Source organism: Procambarus clarkii, chromosome 27 (assembly GCF_040958095.1).
Source record: "Procambarus clarkii isolate CNS0578487 chromosome 27, FALCON_Pclarkii_2.0, whole genome shotgun sequence".
NCBI lineage: Eukaryota > Metazoa > Arthropoda > Malacostraca > Decapoda > Cambaridae > Procambarus > Procambarus clarkii.
In genome coordinates, this window is record NC_091176.1 from 19703466 (window position 1) to 19725594 (window position 22129).

A 22129-nucleotide genomic window follows, 5' to 3' on the forward strand; every position below is an offset into this window, starting at 1 on the left:
TCAATCGACATATTACTGAATATTTTGGTTAAAAAACATACCCATTTTTTGATTAGTTGACACCACAGTTGCTGATGCACCACATATGCTGATGCAACATGCTAAAGAGGCGACTAGGCTTACGAAAGGTGATGCTTTTTCAAGGCTGGGTTTCATCTTTGCCAAAACTGAGACACAAGTTAGACTCCGGTAGGCAGAGAAGAAATAAGGAACAAATTAAATGATTCAAAGGAAAACAGAATTTAAGTATATAGAAATTACTCAAAATAAACATATACACAGAGTATTACCATAACTGCAGCGTTCTGGGTCAACCACAGCACACAAACCAATAACCACAGCACACAAACCAATAACCACAGCACACAAAGCAATAACCACAGCAAACAAAGCAATAACCACAGCACACAAAGCAATAACCACAGCAAACAAAGCAATAACCACAGCACACAATCCAATAACCACAGCACACAAAGCAATAACCACAGCAAACAAAGCAATAACCACAGCACACAATCCAATAACCACAGGATAAACCCAACCACAGTGTTCCTGTCCAATCACGGCACTAACCAATAACCACAGCGTTCTAGCCCAATCATAACTTCACAGTCGTACGGCTGATGGTCGATACTACAAAGTTAACATTTACTTTGGACTACCAAAGAAATTAGCTGTAATATTTCATTACTCCTTGCCATGTCGGGACTTTTGGCGCCGCCTGTCTGCCTCTCCTTCCTTCCTTCCTTCTCCTTCAGTTTGAATCTCCTCCTTTATACGATCTTCGTCCCTTTAAATCCTCTCTCCCTCCCTCTGTACTTCATCTCCCTGTTCTATACCAATATCTCCCTCCCTCTGTACCTTAACCCTCTATCTCCCATATTCAATTCAGTTTTTCCTTCTAAACCCCTTTCTCTTCACTGCTCCCGTCACATAAGTTCCTCTCTCACTTTCCCCATCCTTTCCATTCTCCCTCTCCCTTTTATTATCCTTCCCCCCTTTTTCTTCTCCTATCTTTCCCCCTCTCCCTTCTCCTATTCTTCCCTCTCTCCCTTCTCTTAGCCTCCCACCCTCTCCCTTCTCCTATCCTTGCCCTCTTTTTACTCCTATCCTTCCCCTCTCTTCCTACTCCAATCCTTCCCCCTCTCTCTTCTCTTGTCCTTCCCTATCTTCCTACTCCAATCTTCCCCCTCTCATTTCTCCTATCCTTTTTCTCTCCCTTCTACTTTCCTTACCCCTCTTCCGTATCCTATTTTCTCACTCTCCTTTTTCCTATCCTTCCCCCTCTCCCTTCTCCTTCTTCCTATTCATACTCTTCCCCCTCTCCCTTTTCCTATCCTTCTGCCCCTCTCCCTTCTCCTATCCTCCCTCCTCTCCCACAGGCACCCGCTCCTACGGCGGGCAGGACAATCTGGACTAGTGGGTCACCGCTTCGCTCACGTTCTCCTAGACAGTTCCAGTAAAAAATGCAGATTACTTTTTGTGTGGGGGACGTGTGCAGTGAAAACTTTTCTTTCGCGGAGGTTGAGAATTATTAAGCAAAATGAGTAAATTAGTAATTGAAATAAAAAATACAAAATAAATAAATGAAATGCAAAAAGTAAATACGAGGAAACTCTCGCTAAAATGGCGTTCTTTAGAGACATATGTCTGGACCATTAAAACTGTAAAATAAACTTTTTGAAGAGTGAATTTCCTTTTAAATATCCTTCCCAAGTGAAGAAAATCCTACGAAGAGAATAAAATTTATTGTAATTTCTGCATTTACAGTTCTATATTTATAGCCAATATAGGTTACATATAGCTAACAAAATTTCAAATAAATAATTTATTTATGAAAAAACAGTAATAGTAGCTTTTACTAGACGTTTACATAATAATAAATCTATAGAAATCTTGTTTACAACATTGTAAGTACCCGACATTATAGAAGAAAATTTTTAACAACTTTAACCTTGCATTGGTCATTTAAATTTAGTCATTTGAATTATAAATTATAAACTGCAAGACAAAAACTGTAATACCAATGATAACATTTTACTAAAAGGCAAAAATAATCAATTGAACAGAATTATTGACTTACAATTTTCTCGACAGTAAATTTTAACGACAATATACAACCATTATATAATTGAGGACATAACAGATAACCTAATTAAAAACAGACAATCAATAAAATAAATACAGTTTGAAAGCTAGCGTAACGTAACGTAATCTAACCCACCCAAACGCAACCTAACCAAAACCAACTTAACCCAACCTATCCTAACCTACTGCATAATCTAACCCAACCCAAGCAAACATAACCTAATCTAACCAAACATAATCCAACCAATCATAATCTAATCTAACCCAACCTAACCACACCTAATCTAACCTAACCATAAACTAAATATAACAACTATGTTCTAGAAACTTGCTTTCCAGGAACATCGATCTAAACCATTTGATTACATTTAGTACAAATTAAACTTACATAAGAACAAACCATACGAGAAAAAACATCAAACCAAAAGTACTAGAAGAGCAGGAATAATTTAAAGAAAGTAACAAGAATATTGCAATAGAAATGGTTGCAAATGTCGTGAAAAAAGATATAATTCTTATCGATCTGCAGCAGTTCAGTCGTGTAAAATAAATTTTATGTATACATTATTGATGTATTCTGAATAGACAGCAGGTGTGACCACATCAAGCTGGTAATACCCTTAAATATATTATGTCTATATATATTCTATCTATACATTCTGGTATAGATGTAACAGTCTCCGTGTATATTAATTTAAATAATACCAATAAATTTAATGTGCAATAAAATAATATCAATAAAATAAACTAGATGACACGGTACCTATACTTGAATTCTTAACTTCTGGTTTGTTGAAGTGAATGATCCGATAACGTTTCAAATTGTTGGGTTCCAACTGAAGGGTGAGAATGCTGCGGACTGAGAAAGCTATGGTGTGAGAATGCTGAACACTGAGCTTGCTGAGAGGTGAGAATGTTCCAGTCGGCAGTCAGAGCTTATTGAGAGGTGAGAACGTTCCAGTCGGCAGTCAGAGCTTATTGAGAGGTGAGAATGTTCCAGTCGGCAGTCAGAGCTTATTGAGAGGTGAGAATGTTCCAGTCGGCAGTCAGAGCTTATTGAGAAGTGAGAATGTTCCAGTCGGCAGTCAGAGCTTATTGAGAGGTGAGAATGTTCCAGTCGGCAGTCAGAGCTTATTGAGAGGTGAGAATGCTCAAGTCTGCAGTCTGAACTTATTGAGAGGGGAGAATGCTCAAGCCTGCAGTTTGAGCTTGCTGAGGGGCGAGAATGCTCCACTGATTCTCTAGACTGACTTCATCGAGGGGGCGGGGGGAGATTTATCTACTTGTGCTCAAAACAAACCTTTACGAACTAAAATTGTTCATCAGATTCTCTAGAGTCTAGACTTATTTTATTAATGGGTAAAAATGATCGACTAATGGTCCAATTTGACCTTTATGTAGGGTAAGAATACTTCAGGCTCGTCCGGTAATGTTCTTAGCAAAACTTAAGAATAGCTGGAATACTGAAGAATTATAAAGCTACGATAATGATTACGTCTGACTTTACACGCAGCTGTAGCACTGAAGTGCAATAATGCTCCACTAATGCTACAGGCTGAGCTTGTAAGCAGCTGAGCATACAACCCGTCCTCGACTCAAATCGATTACATCCAGCGGTCGACCCCAAAGACGCCCTCATAAATGTGTACATGCTGTTGATTCAAAACGGGAATTTTCTCAAATATAAATTAATATTATAATATATTAGCATATTGTGCATATATATAGGCATAGCTTAGGTTAAGTTAGGTGTTTCGGTTCTGTTGGCGATTATTTGTATTTGTAGTACGTGCGTGAAGCATTTACAGCGTGTTGGTTCGAACAAAATTCGTCAGTGAAGTACTTGTTCCGAATGTGTTCGAACGACATCAGTTGTGAGTCGTGTGTAAACAGTTTTTCATTCATAAACAGTGGGTTTGGTGGCTGCATGGAATCACTTTTGGGTCTTCGTTTGGAGGACGGGCTGGAGGATAGCATATACCGGTTCGATGCCCATCGGTTCAGGGTTCGATTCCCAGGTAAACGAGACATCTGATGGACCAGTTCTCAGATGCGATATGCCCCTTGTTCACCTTGCAGCAAGTATATAACTGGGCATTCGTCGACTGTTGTGGTCAACCCGTCCTCAGGGTATGTTCATTCCATCCAGCGGTCGACCTCAAAGATGCATCATCAATTTTAACGCGCTGTTCATGCAAAACAGGAATTTTCGCAAATATAAATTAATATTATTTAATATTAGCATAGTGTGCATATTTAGGCATTGGTTATTTTAAATTAGGTGTTTAGGTTCTGTTGCCGATTATATGTATTTGTAGTACGTGGGTGAAGCATTAACAGCGTTGTGGTTCGAATAAAAGTCGCCAAAAGTCAGTTGTTCCGGAAGTGTTCGGACGTCATCAGTTGCGAGTCGTATGTAAACCTTTTTTCATTCATAAACAGCAGGTTTCGCGGGTGCATGGAATGGACTTTGGCCTTTGTTTGTGAGGACGGTGGACCTCGAAAACCATAAGAACAAGCTTCTATCTTAAAGGAAGTTAGTATTAACCAATTGTCTGAAGAAACAGCTCAGCACGAGCAATTGTTGATTGTTCTCCTAGAAAACAGGTTAGCATGAAGGCATTGTTGATGGTGCATATACTAAAGATCAGAAAAAAAATTCAAGTAGAGATAAACGCAAAAATTGTATACACAAAACTAGAATAATCCCACACTTTAAGGGGAGTGAAATACTGAGTTTGAACCCAAGGAAGAACCGAGTAAAGAGTGATAATGTAGGGCCAAATAGCAGTATTGTGTGAGTGATGAAATGTAAAGTGCTGGAGAGATCGGAGCTTAGAGAGTACTAGGAGAACTAAAAGACGGAAAGGATGACAGGTGTATGCTCTGAAGATTGTGATATGTGTTTATTGAACGAATGGAACGGGAGAAATGCCGTGGAACAGGGAAAAATGTTGGGTCTTGCAGCTAGGGAAGGAGAGAGGGAAAGAAGGAAGGGTTGTAAGAGGAAACAGAGATAAAGAGACACGATGTTGACATCAAGGAAGGGAGCAGAGAAGGGAGATGGGGTGACGGTGCTGGACGGTGGAGAGAGATGAGTGTTTGATTGTTTGTGTACAGGGGAGAGAGGGTGTATTGATGCTGGGCTGAGAGGCGTAAAAAGGGGGAGAGAGAGAGAGAGAGAGAGAGAGAGAGAGAGAGAGAGAGAGAGAGAGAGAGAGAGAGAGAGAGAGAGAGAGAGAGAGACAGACAGACAGACAGACAGACAGAGACAGAGACACTTCGGGGTTGATATTACGCCAGACCTGTTCACTGAAGCCCATATCAAGAGGGTAACATCAGCGGCATATACCAGTTTGGTCAACATAAGAACGGCGTTTAGAAACTTGTGTAAGGAATGATTCAGGACCTTGTATACTGCATATGTCAGACCAATCCTGGTGTATGCAACTCCAGCATGGAGTCCATATCTAGTAAAGCATAAGACTAAACTTGAAAAGGTTCATAGGTTTGCCACCAGACTAGTACCCGAACTGAGAGGTATGAGCTAGGAAGGGAGACTACGGGAATTAAACCTCACGTCGCTAGAAGGCAGAAGAGTTAGGGGGACATGATCACCGCATACAAGATTCTCAAAGGAACTGATAGGGTAGATAAAAACAGTCTATTTTACACAAGGGGCACACGCACTAGGCGACACAGGTGGAAATTGAGTGCCCAAATGAGCCACAGAGGCATTAGAAAGAATTATTTCAGTGCCAGAATAATTCACAAATGGAATGCATTAGGCAGTGATGTGATGGAGGCAGACTCCATACACAATTTCAATTGTACATATGATAGAGCCCAGTAGGCTCAGGAATCTGTACACCAGTTGATTGACAGTTGAGAGGCGGGACCAAAGAGCCAGAGCTCAACCCCCGCAAGCACAGCTTGGTGAGTACAACAACTAAGCGAGAACTTAACTAGGTGAGTACACACACATGCACACACAACATACACGCACAAACATATTAGATTCACTCTCAAAATACCACTCATGGGCTCCCAACACCGAAAATCTATTTACCTATATCCAATAAACCGCGTCCACACTGAATAACGCTAGCAGGGTGTTTGTGCGCGTTATCTGGCCCCTCTCTCCTCTGCACGCCGCTCCTCACTCACTTTCTCACTCACCTCCAGCTGCTCCGTCTCTCTCATTCTCTTACTTACCTACGGATGCTCCTTCTCTCTCCCTCTCACTCATCATGCACGTACCCACCACAATTCCTCTCAAAATATTGTTCTGCCTGGCTCTCCCCCTCTCTTTTCTCTCTAATACTAGCACACCCCTTTCTCTCGAATACTCAGCCCACATTTTCTCTGGTATTCTCAGCCCACTTCTTTCTCTGGTATTCTCAGCCTATTTATTTCTCTGATATACTCAACCCACTCCTTTCTCTGGTATACACAGCTCACACAGCTCACTCCTTTCTCTGGTATACTCAGCTCACCCCTTTGTCTGGTATACTCAGCTAATCCCTTTGTCTGGTATACTCAGCTCACCCCTTTCTCTAGTATACTCAGCTCACCCCTTTCTCTGGTATACTCAGCTCACCCTTGGTTCCGGACAAAGTAACTCCTTGGTTCCGGACAAAGTAACTCCTTGGTTCCGGACAAAGTAACTCCTGGGTTCCGGACAAAGTAACTCCTGGGTTCGGGGCAAAGTAACTCCTGGGTTCGGGGCAAAGTAACTCCTGGGTTCCGGACAAAGTAACTCCTGGGTTCCGGACAAAGTAACTCCTGGGTTCTGGGCAAAGTAACTCCTGGGTTCGGGGCAAAGTAACTCCTTGATTCCGGACAAAGTAACTCCTTGGTTCCGGACAAAGTAACTCCTTGGTTCCGGACAAAGTAACTCCTTGATTCCGGACAAAGTAACTCCTTGATTCCGGACAAAGTAACTCCTTGGTTCCGGACAAAGTAACTCCTTGATTCCGGACAAAGTAACTCCTGGGTTCCGGACAAAGTAACTCCTGGGTTCGGGGCAAAGTAAATCTTGACTCCAAGACACAGCCAGCCCTTAACAACGTGGGCTGAACTACAAGTGAAGAGTCACCTGTGAACAGTCCTGTTGAGAAGCTGAGTTAGCATTAGAGTTCTGGCCCGGGTAAAAGGGGGTTACGATGAGCTTAAGCGACATACATGGTACACAGGCGCCAGGATGAGCAGCTGTAAGGTCGAGAGTCCCCATCCCCCACCACAGCGCCTCGTCCATGAACCGCACCCGACACATCACATTTGCGAGTCAATTCCCTTGGAAGCAATTCTCGCAGGTAATGCCTTGACTTCCGGCCTGCCATTATTTACGAGGTGTGTACCGAGGTCTTAAATGGATATTACTTACGAGGTGTGTACCGAGGTCTTATATAGATATTAATTACGAGGTGTGTACGGAGGTCCTAAATGGATATTAATTACGAGGTGTGAACCAAGATCTTAAGTGGATATAACTTACGAGCTGTGTACCGAGGTCTTAAATTGATATTATATACGAGGTGTGTACCGAGATCTCAAATGGACATTATTTACGAGGTGTGTACCATGCTCATGTCATGAGTTCTTTGTATAATATTGCTTTATTTTGTCGGGGACAGGCAGCCTGTGTATATACAGATGTTAGGCAGCTTATATTCAGGTCCTCCCATGTCGACTCTTCCCAGGATGCAACTCCACGCTAGTTGTCTGACTGCCGGGTACCTATTTACTGCTAGGTGAACAGTGCATTAGGCGAGAGGAAACGTGTATAACCATTTCCTTCCCGCCCGGGACTTGAACCCAGCATTCCGATTGTGAGTCAGAACGAACCCAACTCTAACTACCGAGACTGTACTCGATTACTAAGATGACGACACTGATGGGAAGAAGGCTGTTGTCTTCCTCTGAGTCAAACCTTAAAAAAATCAAAAATCAAAAATAAAACAAAGATCTGTTTCACACTCATCAAAGCCAGTCTCGGCGCAAGCCCCAAAATAGCGTTTCTAGCTCGACAGAGACATACGCATTTTCATCCTATACACACACACGGGAGAAGACGGAGAGTTTCCTAATGTTATGTGTATTGTTGATTAGAGCACCAGCAACTTGAACTGGACAAAGGATCTCCGGGATTCAGGACAAAGTAAATCTGGGGTCCAGGACAAAGTAACTCTGGGGTCCAGGCCAAATTAACTCCGTGGTCCAGGACAAGTAACTCCTTACCTAATGAGCCTACCCCACTCGACGATCATGCATTCAACAAGAACGACCTTCTGAGAATTCCAAAGACATAGCAGGCTGTGCGCCCATCGACATCGGCCAAGAAGGAACGGACTATGTACTCTACTTCTAGAGCAAGAGGGATTTCGAAAGTCTACAGAACTACAACACAGAAATGGACCTAAATGCACACTTCTTGGCCCACTACCCACGCCAATACCTTGCCACAAAAAACGGTTTATATCAATGAGACCAGACAATGGATCTCCTACAAACAACTAAACGACATCTTCACCATTGTAGATGACGAAAAGCAGAACTTGGGTGTATTTTCTGGGAGGTACCTCGGTGTGGCCGACGGCAAGCCTCATACCAGTTAGCTCACCTTCACCACACTAACCGCAGCTACCCATAGACGAACGTGCGTGTTTACAGGTTACAGTTGTGTGTGTAAACCAAAGTCTTTGAAAATGTAATAAGTTATTACGAAACGCGTTCAGGCGTCGCATCAGACTAGAGATAAAAATGAATTTTGGAGAATTGATTTTTCAATTAACATCGAAAGTAAAAAGAAACATAAGAAATATTGAGAAAATTCGCGTTAGAATTATTAATCTTACTTTTTCAATCATATTTAACAACATATGTTTACAAGAAAGACTGCTACCAAAATATACTAATATATATATATATATATATATATATATATATATATATATATATATATATATATATATATATATCGGTCATATTTAACAACATATGTTTACAAGAAAAAGACTGCTACCAAAATATACTAATATATATATATATATATATATATATATATATATATATATATATATATATATATATATATATATATATATATATATATATATATATATATATATATATATATATATATATATATATATATATACTTCTCTTGTGTTCTTTAAGTCTAAAGTATTGGAGAGGACAAGACGAACAGGAAATAGAGTAGACACCAGCAGCATTAGAAGCAGGAGCAGTGTGAACTAGATTGCTACGAAGTGTGTTAGTGTTAGTTCCTATTATTTTCTCCTTCTCCTTAGGTTGTTATAATAGGAACGGCCTCGTATGGGCCAATAGGCCCTCTGCAGTTCCTACTACTACACCTTACTTTGCTCCTCATCTCTCTCGTGCCTATTTATTCCGTCTCTACTTCCTCATCACAGTCGACTTGAGAATGGTCCAGGACGGACCGAAACGTCGTCGTTCTTTCACATTCCAGTGTGTGGTCTGGTCAACAACTTTCTCTGTTCTTTCCAATATATGTAATTTCTTATTAATGCCCAATTCTTTGCTATCCGAAGAGGGCGTTATGCCTATATCTATAATTTCCAACATGTGGCATGCATACTTTGTCTTTATATAATTAACAGGAATCTTATGACCTCTAGCATTTATGTAGAAGTCTGTAATCTTTTCAGCATTTATAGGTAATTTTGTTATAATTCCAGTATTTTTCGTTGAATCCTGCGACATTTCCAATCACCATTGAAAATTTTGTGACCTTGCCATCATTAATCGGGATTCTCATGACCTTTCCAGTATTTATCTGAAATATTGTGACATTTCCAGCCTCACCTCATCGCTTCACAATGAGGTCGGAGAGCGAAAAATAGATCAGACTATTACGTTGAGCCGTGTCTTCTGTGTTGGCATCGTTATGTTATGGTCTTGTTCTTACTCTCATGGTGGGTAGAGTAAAAAGTTCCGGAATTTTGGTATTCATGGTAGGTTGTTCTATTTTTATGTGAATTGCTTCAAAAATTTGTAATCTTCTTACATCTTGGATTTTGTCTATTATACAAGTGTTTTCATTCAGCATTTCTTTTATTAGGGTGATGTCATGGGCTTGTCTCATGTGATTTGTGGTGGCACCGGATTGAAGATGGCATGTCAAACGCCTCGTCAGCTTGGTTGACGTCATACTTATGTACTTAGATTGAAGGTTACATCCTTCGTGGGGGCAAGTGTACATGTATACAACGCTTGACTGCTGTAAAGGGTTCTCTGTCGGCTTCGGGCTGTTTTTAATAATGAGGTCGGTATTCTTCTTTGTTTTATAGAATACTATCTGTACCCGGCCACGTGTTGCTGTGGCTCAGCAACAAATGTGCGTTGCTGACCCACAGCAGCCTTTCCTTGTCTCCCAGTCCTCCCCATCATTTCCCCTTCCCCCGTCCCCTCATACTCCGAATCATTCCTCACTTCCCCCGTCCCCTCGTCATTCCAACTATTCCCCACTCCCCGGTCCCCTCGTCCTCCCCCACCATTCCCCCCCTCCCCCATCCTTTTGTGCTCCCCACCGTCCCCCACTCCAACATCCCCATGTCCCCCTAACAATTCCCCTACTCTAACGTCCCCTCGTCCTCCCCACCATCTCCCACTCCCCTGTCCCCACATCCTCCCTACCATTCTCCCATCCCTGTCCCCTCCTCCTCCCCACCATCCCCCACTCCCCTTTTCCCTAGTCCTACCCATCATTCTCCATTTCCCTGTCCCCTCGTCCCCAATATTTCCAACTCCCCCAGTCTCCTTATCTTCCCCACCATTACCTCCCTCTTTTGTCCCCTCGTCCTCCTTACCATTCCCCACTCCCCTCGTCCAATGCGTTGCCAAATGATCTGATGTTCCTTTGGAAAATTGGGAACATCAAAAGATCTGATGTTCCCATCACTGAAATATTTGAAAAACAGTTAAAAAAATGAAATGAAAAACAATGAAAAAAAAATAAACTATACTCACGAAATGAAGAGAATGATAAACAACACAACTCAATTCCAACGCAATGGAACCTGCGATTTGACAAAAGATTTTAACCTGCGTCCGAGAGCATCCCAGACGCTGGGACGAATCCTCGTCACGGCCCTTGTGGATTTGTTCATTTGATGCATCACACAATTGTGATCTCTGTGTGTAATGAAGTATGGACGAAGAGGGAGAACGGCCAATTGACATAGCTCGAGTGCATGGGGGGAGTTGTATAAAACCCTGATTTGTGTCTCGGAGAGGCTGCAGGTTCCAATAAGTTCAGTAGAACTTCAGTTTCAACTCCTTTTGACCATGTCGTAGCTCAGTCGATTAAGGCAGCGTCTGGGATGATCTCGGACGCAGGTTCGAATCCTCATCACGGCCCTTATGGATTTGTTTTTTTGATGCATCACGCAATTGTAATTTCTGTGTGTAATGTGGCGTTTATACTTATACTCATGAAATGAACGGTATTGTAAGCAACACAGCTCAATTCCAACGCAATATCACACTAAATAATTAAATTAAAATGAAAATTAATCGAAATTAATGAAAATGCAATTTGTCCCTGGAATCAGAAGCATTGAAATGGAATTGTAACATATATAGTATAGCGTGTTTTGATCCTACGTGCTACAGAAGGCGCTGTTACTTAAATAGAAGAATGTTTTTACCTGTCACAGGTGTGGCATCTATACTTGCACTCAGGAAATAAACGGTAAGGTAAACAACACAGCTCAATTCCAACACAATGTCACAAAAAATAATTAAATCAAAATGAAAATAAAATCAAAATCTATGAAAATTCAATTTATTAGTGAAATCGGAATCATTGAAATGGAATCGTAACATATTTAATATAGCGTGTGTTGCTCTTACATACAACAGATGGTGCCTTATTTTTTTTTAAAGCATATCTTTATCTGTCAGGTGTAGCATCTATACTTATACTCACGAAATGAACAGTATAGTAAACAACACAGCTCAATTCTAACGCAATGTCACAAAAAATAATGAAATCAAAATGAAAAAATATCGAAATACATGAAAATTCAATTTGTCAATGTATTCGGAAACAGTGAAATGGAATTGTAGCATATTTAGCATATCGTGTGTTGCTCTTACGTGCAACAGATGGCGCAGTTTCCTAAAAAAAAGAATGTTTTTACTTGTCACAGGTGTGACATCCGTACTTATACTTACAATATGATCGGTAATTTAAACAACACAGCTCAATTCCAACGCAATGTCACACAAAATAATGAAATCAAAATGAAAAAAATATCGAAATCTATGAAAATTCAATTAGCAGTGCATTCGGAAACATTGAAATGGAATCATAACATATTTAGTGTGTGTTCCTATTACGTGCAACAGATGGTGCTGTTTTTCAAAAGAAGCATGTTTTTATTTGTCACAGGTGTGGCATCAATACAGTAGGTATACAAACATGCGAATATTCGAATGGAACATTGTGTCAAAATTTGAAAGCATTTGGTGAAGATCTTTCGGAGATTACAGCATGTATTGCTCTTACATCCAACAGATGGCGCTGTTTTTCCCCCCAAAAAACATGTTTTTTTCAAATCACAGGCTAGGCATTTATATAGTAGTATATAAAAACAGGCGCCTGTTCGAATGCAACGTTGTGTCAAAATTTCTAAGCAATCAGTAAAGAGGTTTCGAAGATTTCTCTCACATGAAAAACATATTAAAAAAAATATATATTTTTCCCGTCACAGACGTGACATCTATATACTATGTATATAAAAACCTGCTCGGATGCGAATGGAGCGTAGTGTGAAAATTTCAAAGCAATCGGTGAAGAACTTTCGGAGATTAGCGATTTTGAACAAACGAACATTTCCATTTTTATTTATATAGATGATCAGGTCTATGTTTTAGTTAGGAAAGGTGCTTCTTACTACTTTACGGATTATTTCTTTCATTATTCCTTCTTTTTTTATGTTCACTGTACATAGTTGATTTGTAATATAATTTTATTGGAGGTGTTTGGTGGTATTGGTGCGCTCGACGAATATATGCATTGAGAACACTGGCTTTGTATCTCCTGGGACACTTACTCTTACCATTCAGGCATAATCCTATGTTGGTAGATTTAGTATATACACTGGCGAATGGCAGACTGTTATTTTCACTATTTTCACGTGTAAATTGGAGTACTGACTCTCTCTCTCTCTCTCTCTCTCTCTCTCTCTCTCTCTCTCTCTCTCTCTCTCTCTCTCTCTCTCTCTCTCTCTCTCTCTCTCTCTCTCTCTCTCTCTCTCTCTCTCTCTCTCTCCAGATGACTTTTTAGATCAATTAGTTCATCGGAGTCTTTTACTATGACGAACATGTCATCTACATAACGGCAGTATACAGTTTGTTTTTGTCTACTACTGAAGACTCTGTCTTCGATGGTTCCCATGTAAAAATAAGCGAATAGCATTCCAATGGGGGAGCCCATTGCTACTTCATCTATTTGTAGATACATGTCCCATTGTGGACTGTTGAAAGGAGCTTCTTTTGGTTCGAGGCAGAATGCAGTTATGTGTTAATTGGCTGTTGATTGCTGGTTTTGACTTTTTCATTTGTAGGGCCTCGCTGATGTCGAGCCTCCTGCTGTCGCTGTATATATCGATAATTTCTGTGTTGCTTGTTAAGATTTCTCTGTTGATGGTCTGATTGTGTGAGGAGATTATATGTTTCTTAATGGAGCCCTGTTGCTTGTGCAATGTTAATCGCCTAGAGAGAGAGATGTTGTTGTCTTGCCTATATACTGAGATCTTTGGGGCTGACAGTTACCAAGTGGGAATGTGAAGGCATAGACGACGTTGATCTCTTTTAAGGCGTTCTGTTTGGTGTCTGCAGAGTTCTTCATATGTATGTGTGCCGTCTTTTTGTTTTTGTACTCAATTTTATCTTCTGATTTGTGTCTGTGGGGATAACGTTTCTATCAATAATATCTTTCAGTACACTTTCCTCCGTTTAATGAGCCGTTGAAAAGAAGTTCCTGTAAAACAATCTGATAGGAGGTACAGGTGTTGTTACTTGATTCTTCAGAGGTTCCATGACGTGTCACCTTTCTTTTAATGATGTTTTGAACATTACCGTTAGAGAAGACATTATTGATTAGGACCTGCCTAACTCTACAGAGTTCCTCGTCAACTTGCTTCCAACCAGAGCTGTGAGTGAGAGCTCGGTCAACATAAGCGTTGACAACACTCCTCTTGTACCTGTCTGGGGCAGTCACTATTGGCATTAAAGCACATTCCTATGTTCCTTTCCTTAGTGTAGACTGCGGTGTGGAAGATTCCAATCCTTTCCGTGACTGTTACATCTAAAAAGGGCAGGGTCCCATCACTCTCCAACTTGAAAGTGAAACTTAACACCAAATTTTGCTCGAAGGCCTCTTTCAGCTGCTGAAAACGTTCGACATCAGGTACCTGCCTAAATATGTCGTCAACGTAGCTGCAGTATATGGCAGGTTTTAAGTCCATGTCAACTAAAACCTTCTGCTCTCTGGTACCCATGTAAAAATTTGGAAACAGTACACCTAGGCGAGAACCCATGGCGACACCATCTACTTGTTTGTACATGTGCCTATCTGGACTCAATTAGGGTGCCACTTTAGTGCAGGTTTGGAGCAACTTCCCCGATATGCTCTCTAGTATGTCCAGAGAGGTACAAGCCGGATCGCAATGAACTCTGCCTATCATCACCCTAATTGTTTCGTCCACAGCCGAAGCTTAACCCCCGCAAGCACTTGTAGGTGAGTACACACACAGCGGGGGGGGGGGGGTCTTGTGGTTGAGTGGACAGCATTCGGGGTCGTAGTCCTAGCATCCAGGGATTGACTCCCGGCCAAGGCAGAAACAAACGAGCAGAGTTTTTTCACCCTGATGCTGCTGTTCACCTAGCAGTAAATAAGTACCTGGGAGTTAGACAACTGCTACGGGCAGCTTCCTGGGGACGTGTGTGCGTGTGCGTGTGTTACAGAGAAATATATGTTTTAGATATATGAGAGGAAAAACTGATGGGTTAGAAAAGCGGGGTCGGAGAGCTAATAGCTCGATTCCGCAGGCACAAATAGTAAAACACAAAACGTAAGTACTCACATACACACAAAACACAAACACACACACACACGTACACACAGAGACAAAATACACAATATACAGAGTGCAGTCTGCCTCATAATTTAGCTTCAAAAAACCAATTTCGTTTCCATGGCAGTAATCTCATCCTTAAACATAAATTCTGAGGAGTCTGTCCTTGACGGGACGGGACACGCGGAGGCCAGAGTGGTTGTCATGTAATCCTTCATTTACATATTTATTTGGTTTATAAATTTATATTCTGTATTTAGCTATTTTTAATTCCTTTGTAGTTTGTTAATTTGGTTTTTGGACCTTTCAGCAGTCTAAGGGTCTTTAGTGGGTTTAATATACAAATTATGTGAAGTTTATATTTACAATATGGAATAATAATAATAATAATAATAATAATAATAATAATAATAATAATAATAATAATAACATACTAAACACATATGAGACATTGTGTGCAAATATAGACATACACTTACACACACACACACACACACACATATACACGAATCTTTGAGAAAGTTGAGGTCAAGTAATTGTAGCTATTGTGCATAACCCATCAACGACCACAAGAAAGCAAGTATAAACAACATTCTTTTGTCTCTTCTAGCTGCTGCAGACTGAGATGAAAACTTATATGTATGAGAGACTTGGATCACAGGGAAATAGACTGGGAAATGAAGATGTCCATTGACGGAATATTAAGCATAATCGAGCAAGAAGCATACATAACAAAACTTGTTAAAGAGGAAACTTAAACAAGAAGAGTCGACTGACAAACAAAACCAGATTTTATTAAGAAGACCTGCACTTGACCACTATCGGTACCTTGGTGTCACTGCATTCCCGAGTCACAGGGAATGCAGACTAATACATAAGTTAACTCTCGAACTCAAATATATGCTTAGTTTTACATATATGATGGAGAGTGTAATGAACCTGCCTGTCACTTACGGCATGAAGTGTTTGCATGTCATCCTGACTTTCAGGCACACTTCGCCCTGCCACACTTCTCGATATATCAAAGGAACTAACGCAAGAATGTTTCGCAATGTATATAACGAATCGATGACAGAGTGCGTGTAAATTTCCGAGCTGCGACCACTGTGGCCTAAATATATGTAAATATATGTAAATATATACTTCATAGTGAAGCCGTTGGTGCCCGGGTTTCTTTTACCATTCCTCTTCCCTCTCACCCTCACCTGGTTGATACCTGGTTGATGGGGTTCTGGGAGTTCTTCTACTCCCCAAGCCCGGCCCGGGGCCAGGCTTGACTTGTGAGAGTTTGGTCCACCAGGCTGTTGCTTGGAGCGGCCCGCAGGCCCACATACCCACCACAGCCCGGTTGGTCCGGCACTCCTTGGAGGAATAAATCTAGTTTCCTCTTGAAAATGTCCACGGTTGTTCCGGCAATATCCGGCAATATTCGCCCTCTCTCAATCTTTCTCCCTCCTCCTTTCCCTCTATCAACCACTCGCCCCCTCACCCCCCTCTTCTTCTTTTCACCTCTCTACCATTGTTGTTGTTGTTGTTTTAGATTCAGCTACTCATAACTAAAAGTTCCAAGTGGCACGGGCTATGGTGTGCCCGTAGGTAGAGGTTCTTTGGAGCCATTATCTGTATCAATAGCTGATACTAGAGATTTGGGGATGGATGCGGGGTCTTCATGGTTGATTTCAGCCTCGGAGGGCTGGCTTGTACCAGTTATGGAGCTGGAGGGTTAGTGTAGACCTTTAGGTCTTCCGTTTTTTCTTTGCCCGAGACTTTGGCTCAGCCGTACTGTCGTTGGAGCTTGGTGAGGTGGCCTCCATGAGGAGGCCTCCATGAGGAGGCCGAGTAAGCGTCGTGTTTGTGGTGCGGCGGTTTAAATCCTACTAAGATTTCCTCGTCTAAGAGGAGACACACAGCACCGCTCCTGTACCAGGTAAGTCCATTACGGGCTCACCATAGCCCGTGCTACTTGCCCTGCTCCTATGCCAGGTAAGCTACGGGCTCACCATAACCAGTGCTACTTGGAACTTGTTTCGAGTAGCTAAATCTATAACAACAACAACAACATCCTCTTCTGAGGAGTCTGAGGCAGTCTCAGGTGTCGTGGATTGGTGGTAGAAGCTATTTCAGGAGCGTTGGTGGTGCTGTTAGTATCTGCAAAGCAGAACGTCTGCTAGCGCTTCTGCTAAGATGATGATGGTAGGAGTGTTGGGAGCTGGAGAGGAAATTACCTACTGTTTGTGCCGCCCGGGTCTTGGGATGGTTCAAGAGTCTGTGTTGAAATCGACCTCGTGATCGTCCTTGTGGTAGTCTTCAGTAGTGGAGGCAGTGAGACTGGCGCTAGGGGCTATGATGGGGGCCAGGCCCTTGGCTAGGTATAATCCGTTTAGTTTACTGAAAAAAACGGTGGTTGTCTAGTCCGGCAAGCCTCTCAGCTAGTGTTATAAGACCAGGGGATAATGCCTGCACGTGATGCAGGGGGCTGCGAAGGACCCTGTGGTGCCTTGCGTCCTCATTGTGAAGGCTGGGTCGCCTGGTGGGAGCTGAGGTGGTGGGTTCAGTGTCTGGGGCTCTGGTCGCGAAGGTAGAAGGGTTGTTTCTCTTGGCTTCAACCTAGGCCTTGATGTTTTCCAGTCTGCTGGGGACAACGGTAGGAAATTGCCGGGTGATTGCCATCACAGAGCAAGCAGCGATGGGTTGTTGTCTTGCATATGGAGTAGTGATGGTCCAGTGCGCTCAGGCTGCACCTCTGGACGGGGTGCTGACACTTGATGGTGAGGTGGGAGAGCTCGTAGCACTTGAAGCACTGCTGGAGCTCATGGTATCGTTCCTTTTTTACTTGGTGGGGTGGTATTTGTAAGCCAAAGCAGTAGAATCCTTGTGTGGCAGCCTGGGTGGCCGCAGCTATGGTGGTGAAAGTAATCTTCATTGATGATTTGTCGGTGTTGCAGAACTATAGGTTGAATACACTCAGGTTCGGATTTTCGTCCTCGATATTGTCCATGATATTATGTTGCGGTCGGTGAGCGATCCACTGGCTGGTCCTGCTGGTAAAAACAGTTTTTCCGGCCTGGAACTTACGTGAAAAGTGAGTGAGGATGTAAGTGGTGCTCCTTTCGAAGTATGCCATCGGTGGTCAAGAGTTTTTCTAGTACTTCCTCACATGAAAAGAAGTACATGATTTCATCACCATCCTGACTTGTGTCAGTGGGAGTGATGCTGCTGGCCACGTCATTCAGGACCTTCAGAATATCGCTTTTCCCGAAAGCATGACCGTCAAGTGGAGTAGCTCTAATCTTTAGACGTTTGCATCGCATTGCGTCCACACCCCTCAACGGGTGGCAGTGTATCCTCCTTTCTACCTTCTCTATCTTCTAATACACACCACTTCCTCCTTCTCTCTACTTTCCTTCCCTTCCTTTAAATATCCACCCTTTTTCCTCACTTTCATCCGATTTCCCCCCCTCACCCTTCTCCCACCTTCGACTTCCCTTTTCACCTACTCTCCCAACCTTCCCCTCCCTCTTTTCCCTATCCCCAACTTCCACACTCTCCACTTTGCTTCTTATTCTCCTTACCTTTCATTCAACTCTCTCTCTCTCTCTCTCTCTCTCTCTCTCTCTCTCTCTCTCTCTCTCTCTCTCTCTCTCTCTCTCTCTCTGAGCACATCCACTGGGGCTGGACGGTGAAAAGACGGTCCAGCTTCATTCAAGCTTGCGTTCAATTCCCGACCGTCCAAGTGGTGATGCATCATTCCATTCCCCTCTGTCCTATCCTAAATCCTTATCCAGATCCCTTCCAAGTGCTATATAATCGTAATGGTTTGGCCCTTTCCCCTGATAATTCCCTTCCCTTGTCCCTCTCTCTCTCTCTCAGAAAATTTAATTGTAATATTTTGTTATTAACTTATTTAGGTACATCTGAATTTATGTAGCTGCCTTAGACTGTATAAAGGGCTGCACAGTGTGTCAAGAATTAGGAAAGTGATGCGTAAGCTCCCGGTCTCACAAGATGGTTGATCATTGAGGACCGATTACGAAAACCTGGTACTGCTAAATAGCTCTACGGAAAAACAACCTTTCTTTTTTAAGCTTCAGCAATATCGCAGAGTGGGTCGCTAAAAAAAAAAACGATATTTTGCTATAGATGACAAAGTGTGGGACTGGCACCAACCCGGGCTGCTATGTGACACTCCCATATCTCCCATCTCTCCATCTTGGAAAGTTGGGTGAGGTTAGAGCACAAAGCGTCTGACTTCCGTCCTCGGACAGGCGGACAGGTGGACAGACAGAGAGACAATTTATCTGTAATAAAATATTAGATGCATTATTAGGACAAATTTATATTGTGAACACAATATAATTTTTTTCTGAGTGTTGTTAAGTTACTTTTATTCTAAGTGCAGGAGTGAAAAATAATAAGAGTTGCAACTGAGACTTGTTTTGACCATTGTATCTGATATAATATGAAGTAAGAAGAAATAAATATTTTATTTGCTATTGACAATAACGAAGTGTGTCACAATCAGAGAGCTCCCTTTGTCCGAGTGTTTGAGAGTATAAACACACACACACACACAAACATACACACCCACACACACACACACACACACAGGACAGAGACCGTGTGATAGAGGTGGTATTCAGGAGCGAGAGAACAAAAGAAGACTTGCTAGCAAGGAAGAGCGGGCTAGCAAATGTACAGAGGTTGAAAAAAATATTCCTGCAGAGGGATATGACAAGGGACGAGAGAGAGAGAGAGGGCAACAGCCGCAAGGAGGGAGCGCAGGGAGAAAGAAAGGAATCGGGGAGCCTTAACCCCGAGCCCTACAATCCCAGAGGGGAGCGGGGAACCCTCCACAAGCAACTCAACAGACACAGTGAGAGAAGCACCTGCCCCATCCTCCGCCCAATTGATGCCCTAACTCCCCCCCTCCCCAGAATCTTCCTTCTTCCCCACCCCCAAGCCCTCCCTATCTCCCCCACCCTTCCATTCTCCCCCACACCCCCTAAACCCCTCCAGTATCCTCCATTCTCCTGAGCCCTCCCTTCTCTCCCACTCTCCTCAGCCTTCCCTTTTTCCTCATCCCCCTCGGCACTCCCTATCCCCCCCTCCCCCCCAAGCCCTGCTTCCTTTTATGCCCCCCAAGCCCCCCCCCCAATTCCTCCAAGCCCTCCCTCCTCCCAAACCCCCCCAAGCCTCCCCTTCTCCCACACTCTCCATAGCCTCCCCCTCTCACCCCCCCCCCCCCAAGGCTTCCCCGCTCACCCACCCCCCAAGCCCTCCCTCCTACACCACCCTCCCTATACCAGATCCTCCCAGCCCCCTGCACACAACAAATTCCCCAGGTCCCCCTTCATAGGCCCCCCACATCCCGGTCCCTCCCTGTTTCCCTGCTTCGGAGGAAGCAATAGGATCTGAGAAAGGACAGAAGAGAGTCAGCTTCAGGGTGATGTACTTGAACATAGATGGGATCACAAGCAAGGCAAGTGACCTACGGGAAAGAACACAAGAAGTGAACCCAGATGTAATCAGACTCACAGAAACAAAACTCTCAGGCATCATAACGAATGCGGTATTTCCCCAGAACTACACTATAATAAGGAAAGAGAGGGAAGGACGGGGAGGAGGTGGAGTGGCCCTACTAATGAGAAAGGAATGAAGCTTCAAGGAGATGGTCATCCCAGGCTGCGAGGAATTCAGAGACTACATAACAGGCACCATGACATTGGGAGGACCAAAAGTAGTAGTAGCAATGAATATATATAACCCTCACCAAATTAGAGAAGACCCAGGCCAGAGTATGATAACAACATGTCAGTTAACACTATAATTGAAGGAGGCAGCCTCTGCTGCCTGTAGAAATAGATCCCATCTGCTTATCATGAGAGACTTTCAATCACGGAAAGATAGACTGGGAGAACAAGGAACCGCATGGAGGAGAGGATACATGGAGAGCCAAACTAATAGACGGTGGCGACAAGAAACGTTCTAAGCCAACATGTCAGGGAACTCACTAGGATGAGAGGAAACGATGAACCAGCGAGGCTCGACATAGTCTTCACTTCTGAACGACTCCGACATAAGGGAAATCGGCTATGAGTCCCCAGTAGGAATGAGCGACCACAGTGTACTGGCATTTGAGTATCTGGTTGAGGAAGGGTTATTGAACTCGAGGAGGGTACTGAAAACAAAAAACTGGCATTCCGAAAGGAAAACTATGAGGAGTTAAGGAAATTCCTAACATATATAACATGGGAAATAGAGCTCATGGGAAAGACGGCCCAAGACATGATGGACTTCATCACGCACAAGTGCAAGGAAGCAGCTAAACAAGTTTGTCCCAGTCCAAAAGGAAACCTTTGAAATGAAGATGAGAAACCCATGGTTTAATCAGAGATGTAGGCTAGCTAAGCAGCAAAGTAAAAGGGCATGGAGAAACTATAGGAATAACAGGACACTGGAGAGCAGAGAAAGATACCAGAATGCCAGGAATGAATATGTCAGGATGAGAAGAGAGGCAGAAAGACAATACGAAAATGACATCGCAAGCAAGGCAAAGACTCAGCCTAAATTGCTGCATAGCCACATCAGGAGAAAAACAAAAGTAAAGGAACAGGTTATGAAATTAAAGATAGGGGCAGAAGGATTCACTACAAACGACAAGGAAGTGTGTGAGGAACTGAATAAGAAATTCTAAGAGGTCTTCACCTTAGAGCAAGGAGAAATCGCGGAGATAAGAGAGGGAATAGCTAACCAGGAACCACTGGAAGAGTTTGAGATTACCAGCAGGGAAGTAAGGAAGTGTTTACTAGAGTTGGATGTGACAAAGGCTATAGGCCCAGATGGAATCTCCCCTTGGATACTAAAGGAAGGAGCAGAAGAACTGTGCCTACCACTCTCCATAGTGTATAACAAAT

At 42.8% G+C, this 22129-nt stretch overlaps 1 protein-coding gene across 1 annotated transcript in view; it reads right to left on the reverse strand.

Annotated features, from left to right (window-relative positions):
* The window catches only part of LOC123762612 (oplophorus-luciferin 2-monooxygenase non-catalytic subunit), a 42243-nt gene extending 23717 nt beyond the window's left edge, over positions 1 to 18526 (reverse strand). The window contains 4 exon segments of the mRNA XM_045749223.2: positions 10941 to 11031; positions 12232 to 12253; positions 14343 to 14577; positions 18291 to 18526. Coding sequence (XP_045605179.2) covers positions 10941 to 11031; positions 12232 to 12253; positions 14343 to 14577; positions 18291 to 18526 — 584 coding nt within the window.
* Positions 18527 to 22129: the final 3603 nt, after the last annotated feature.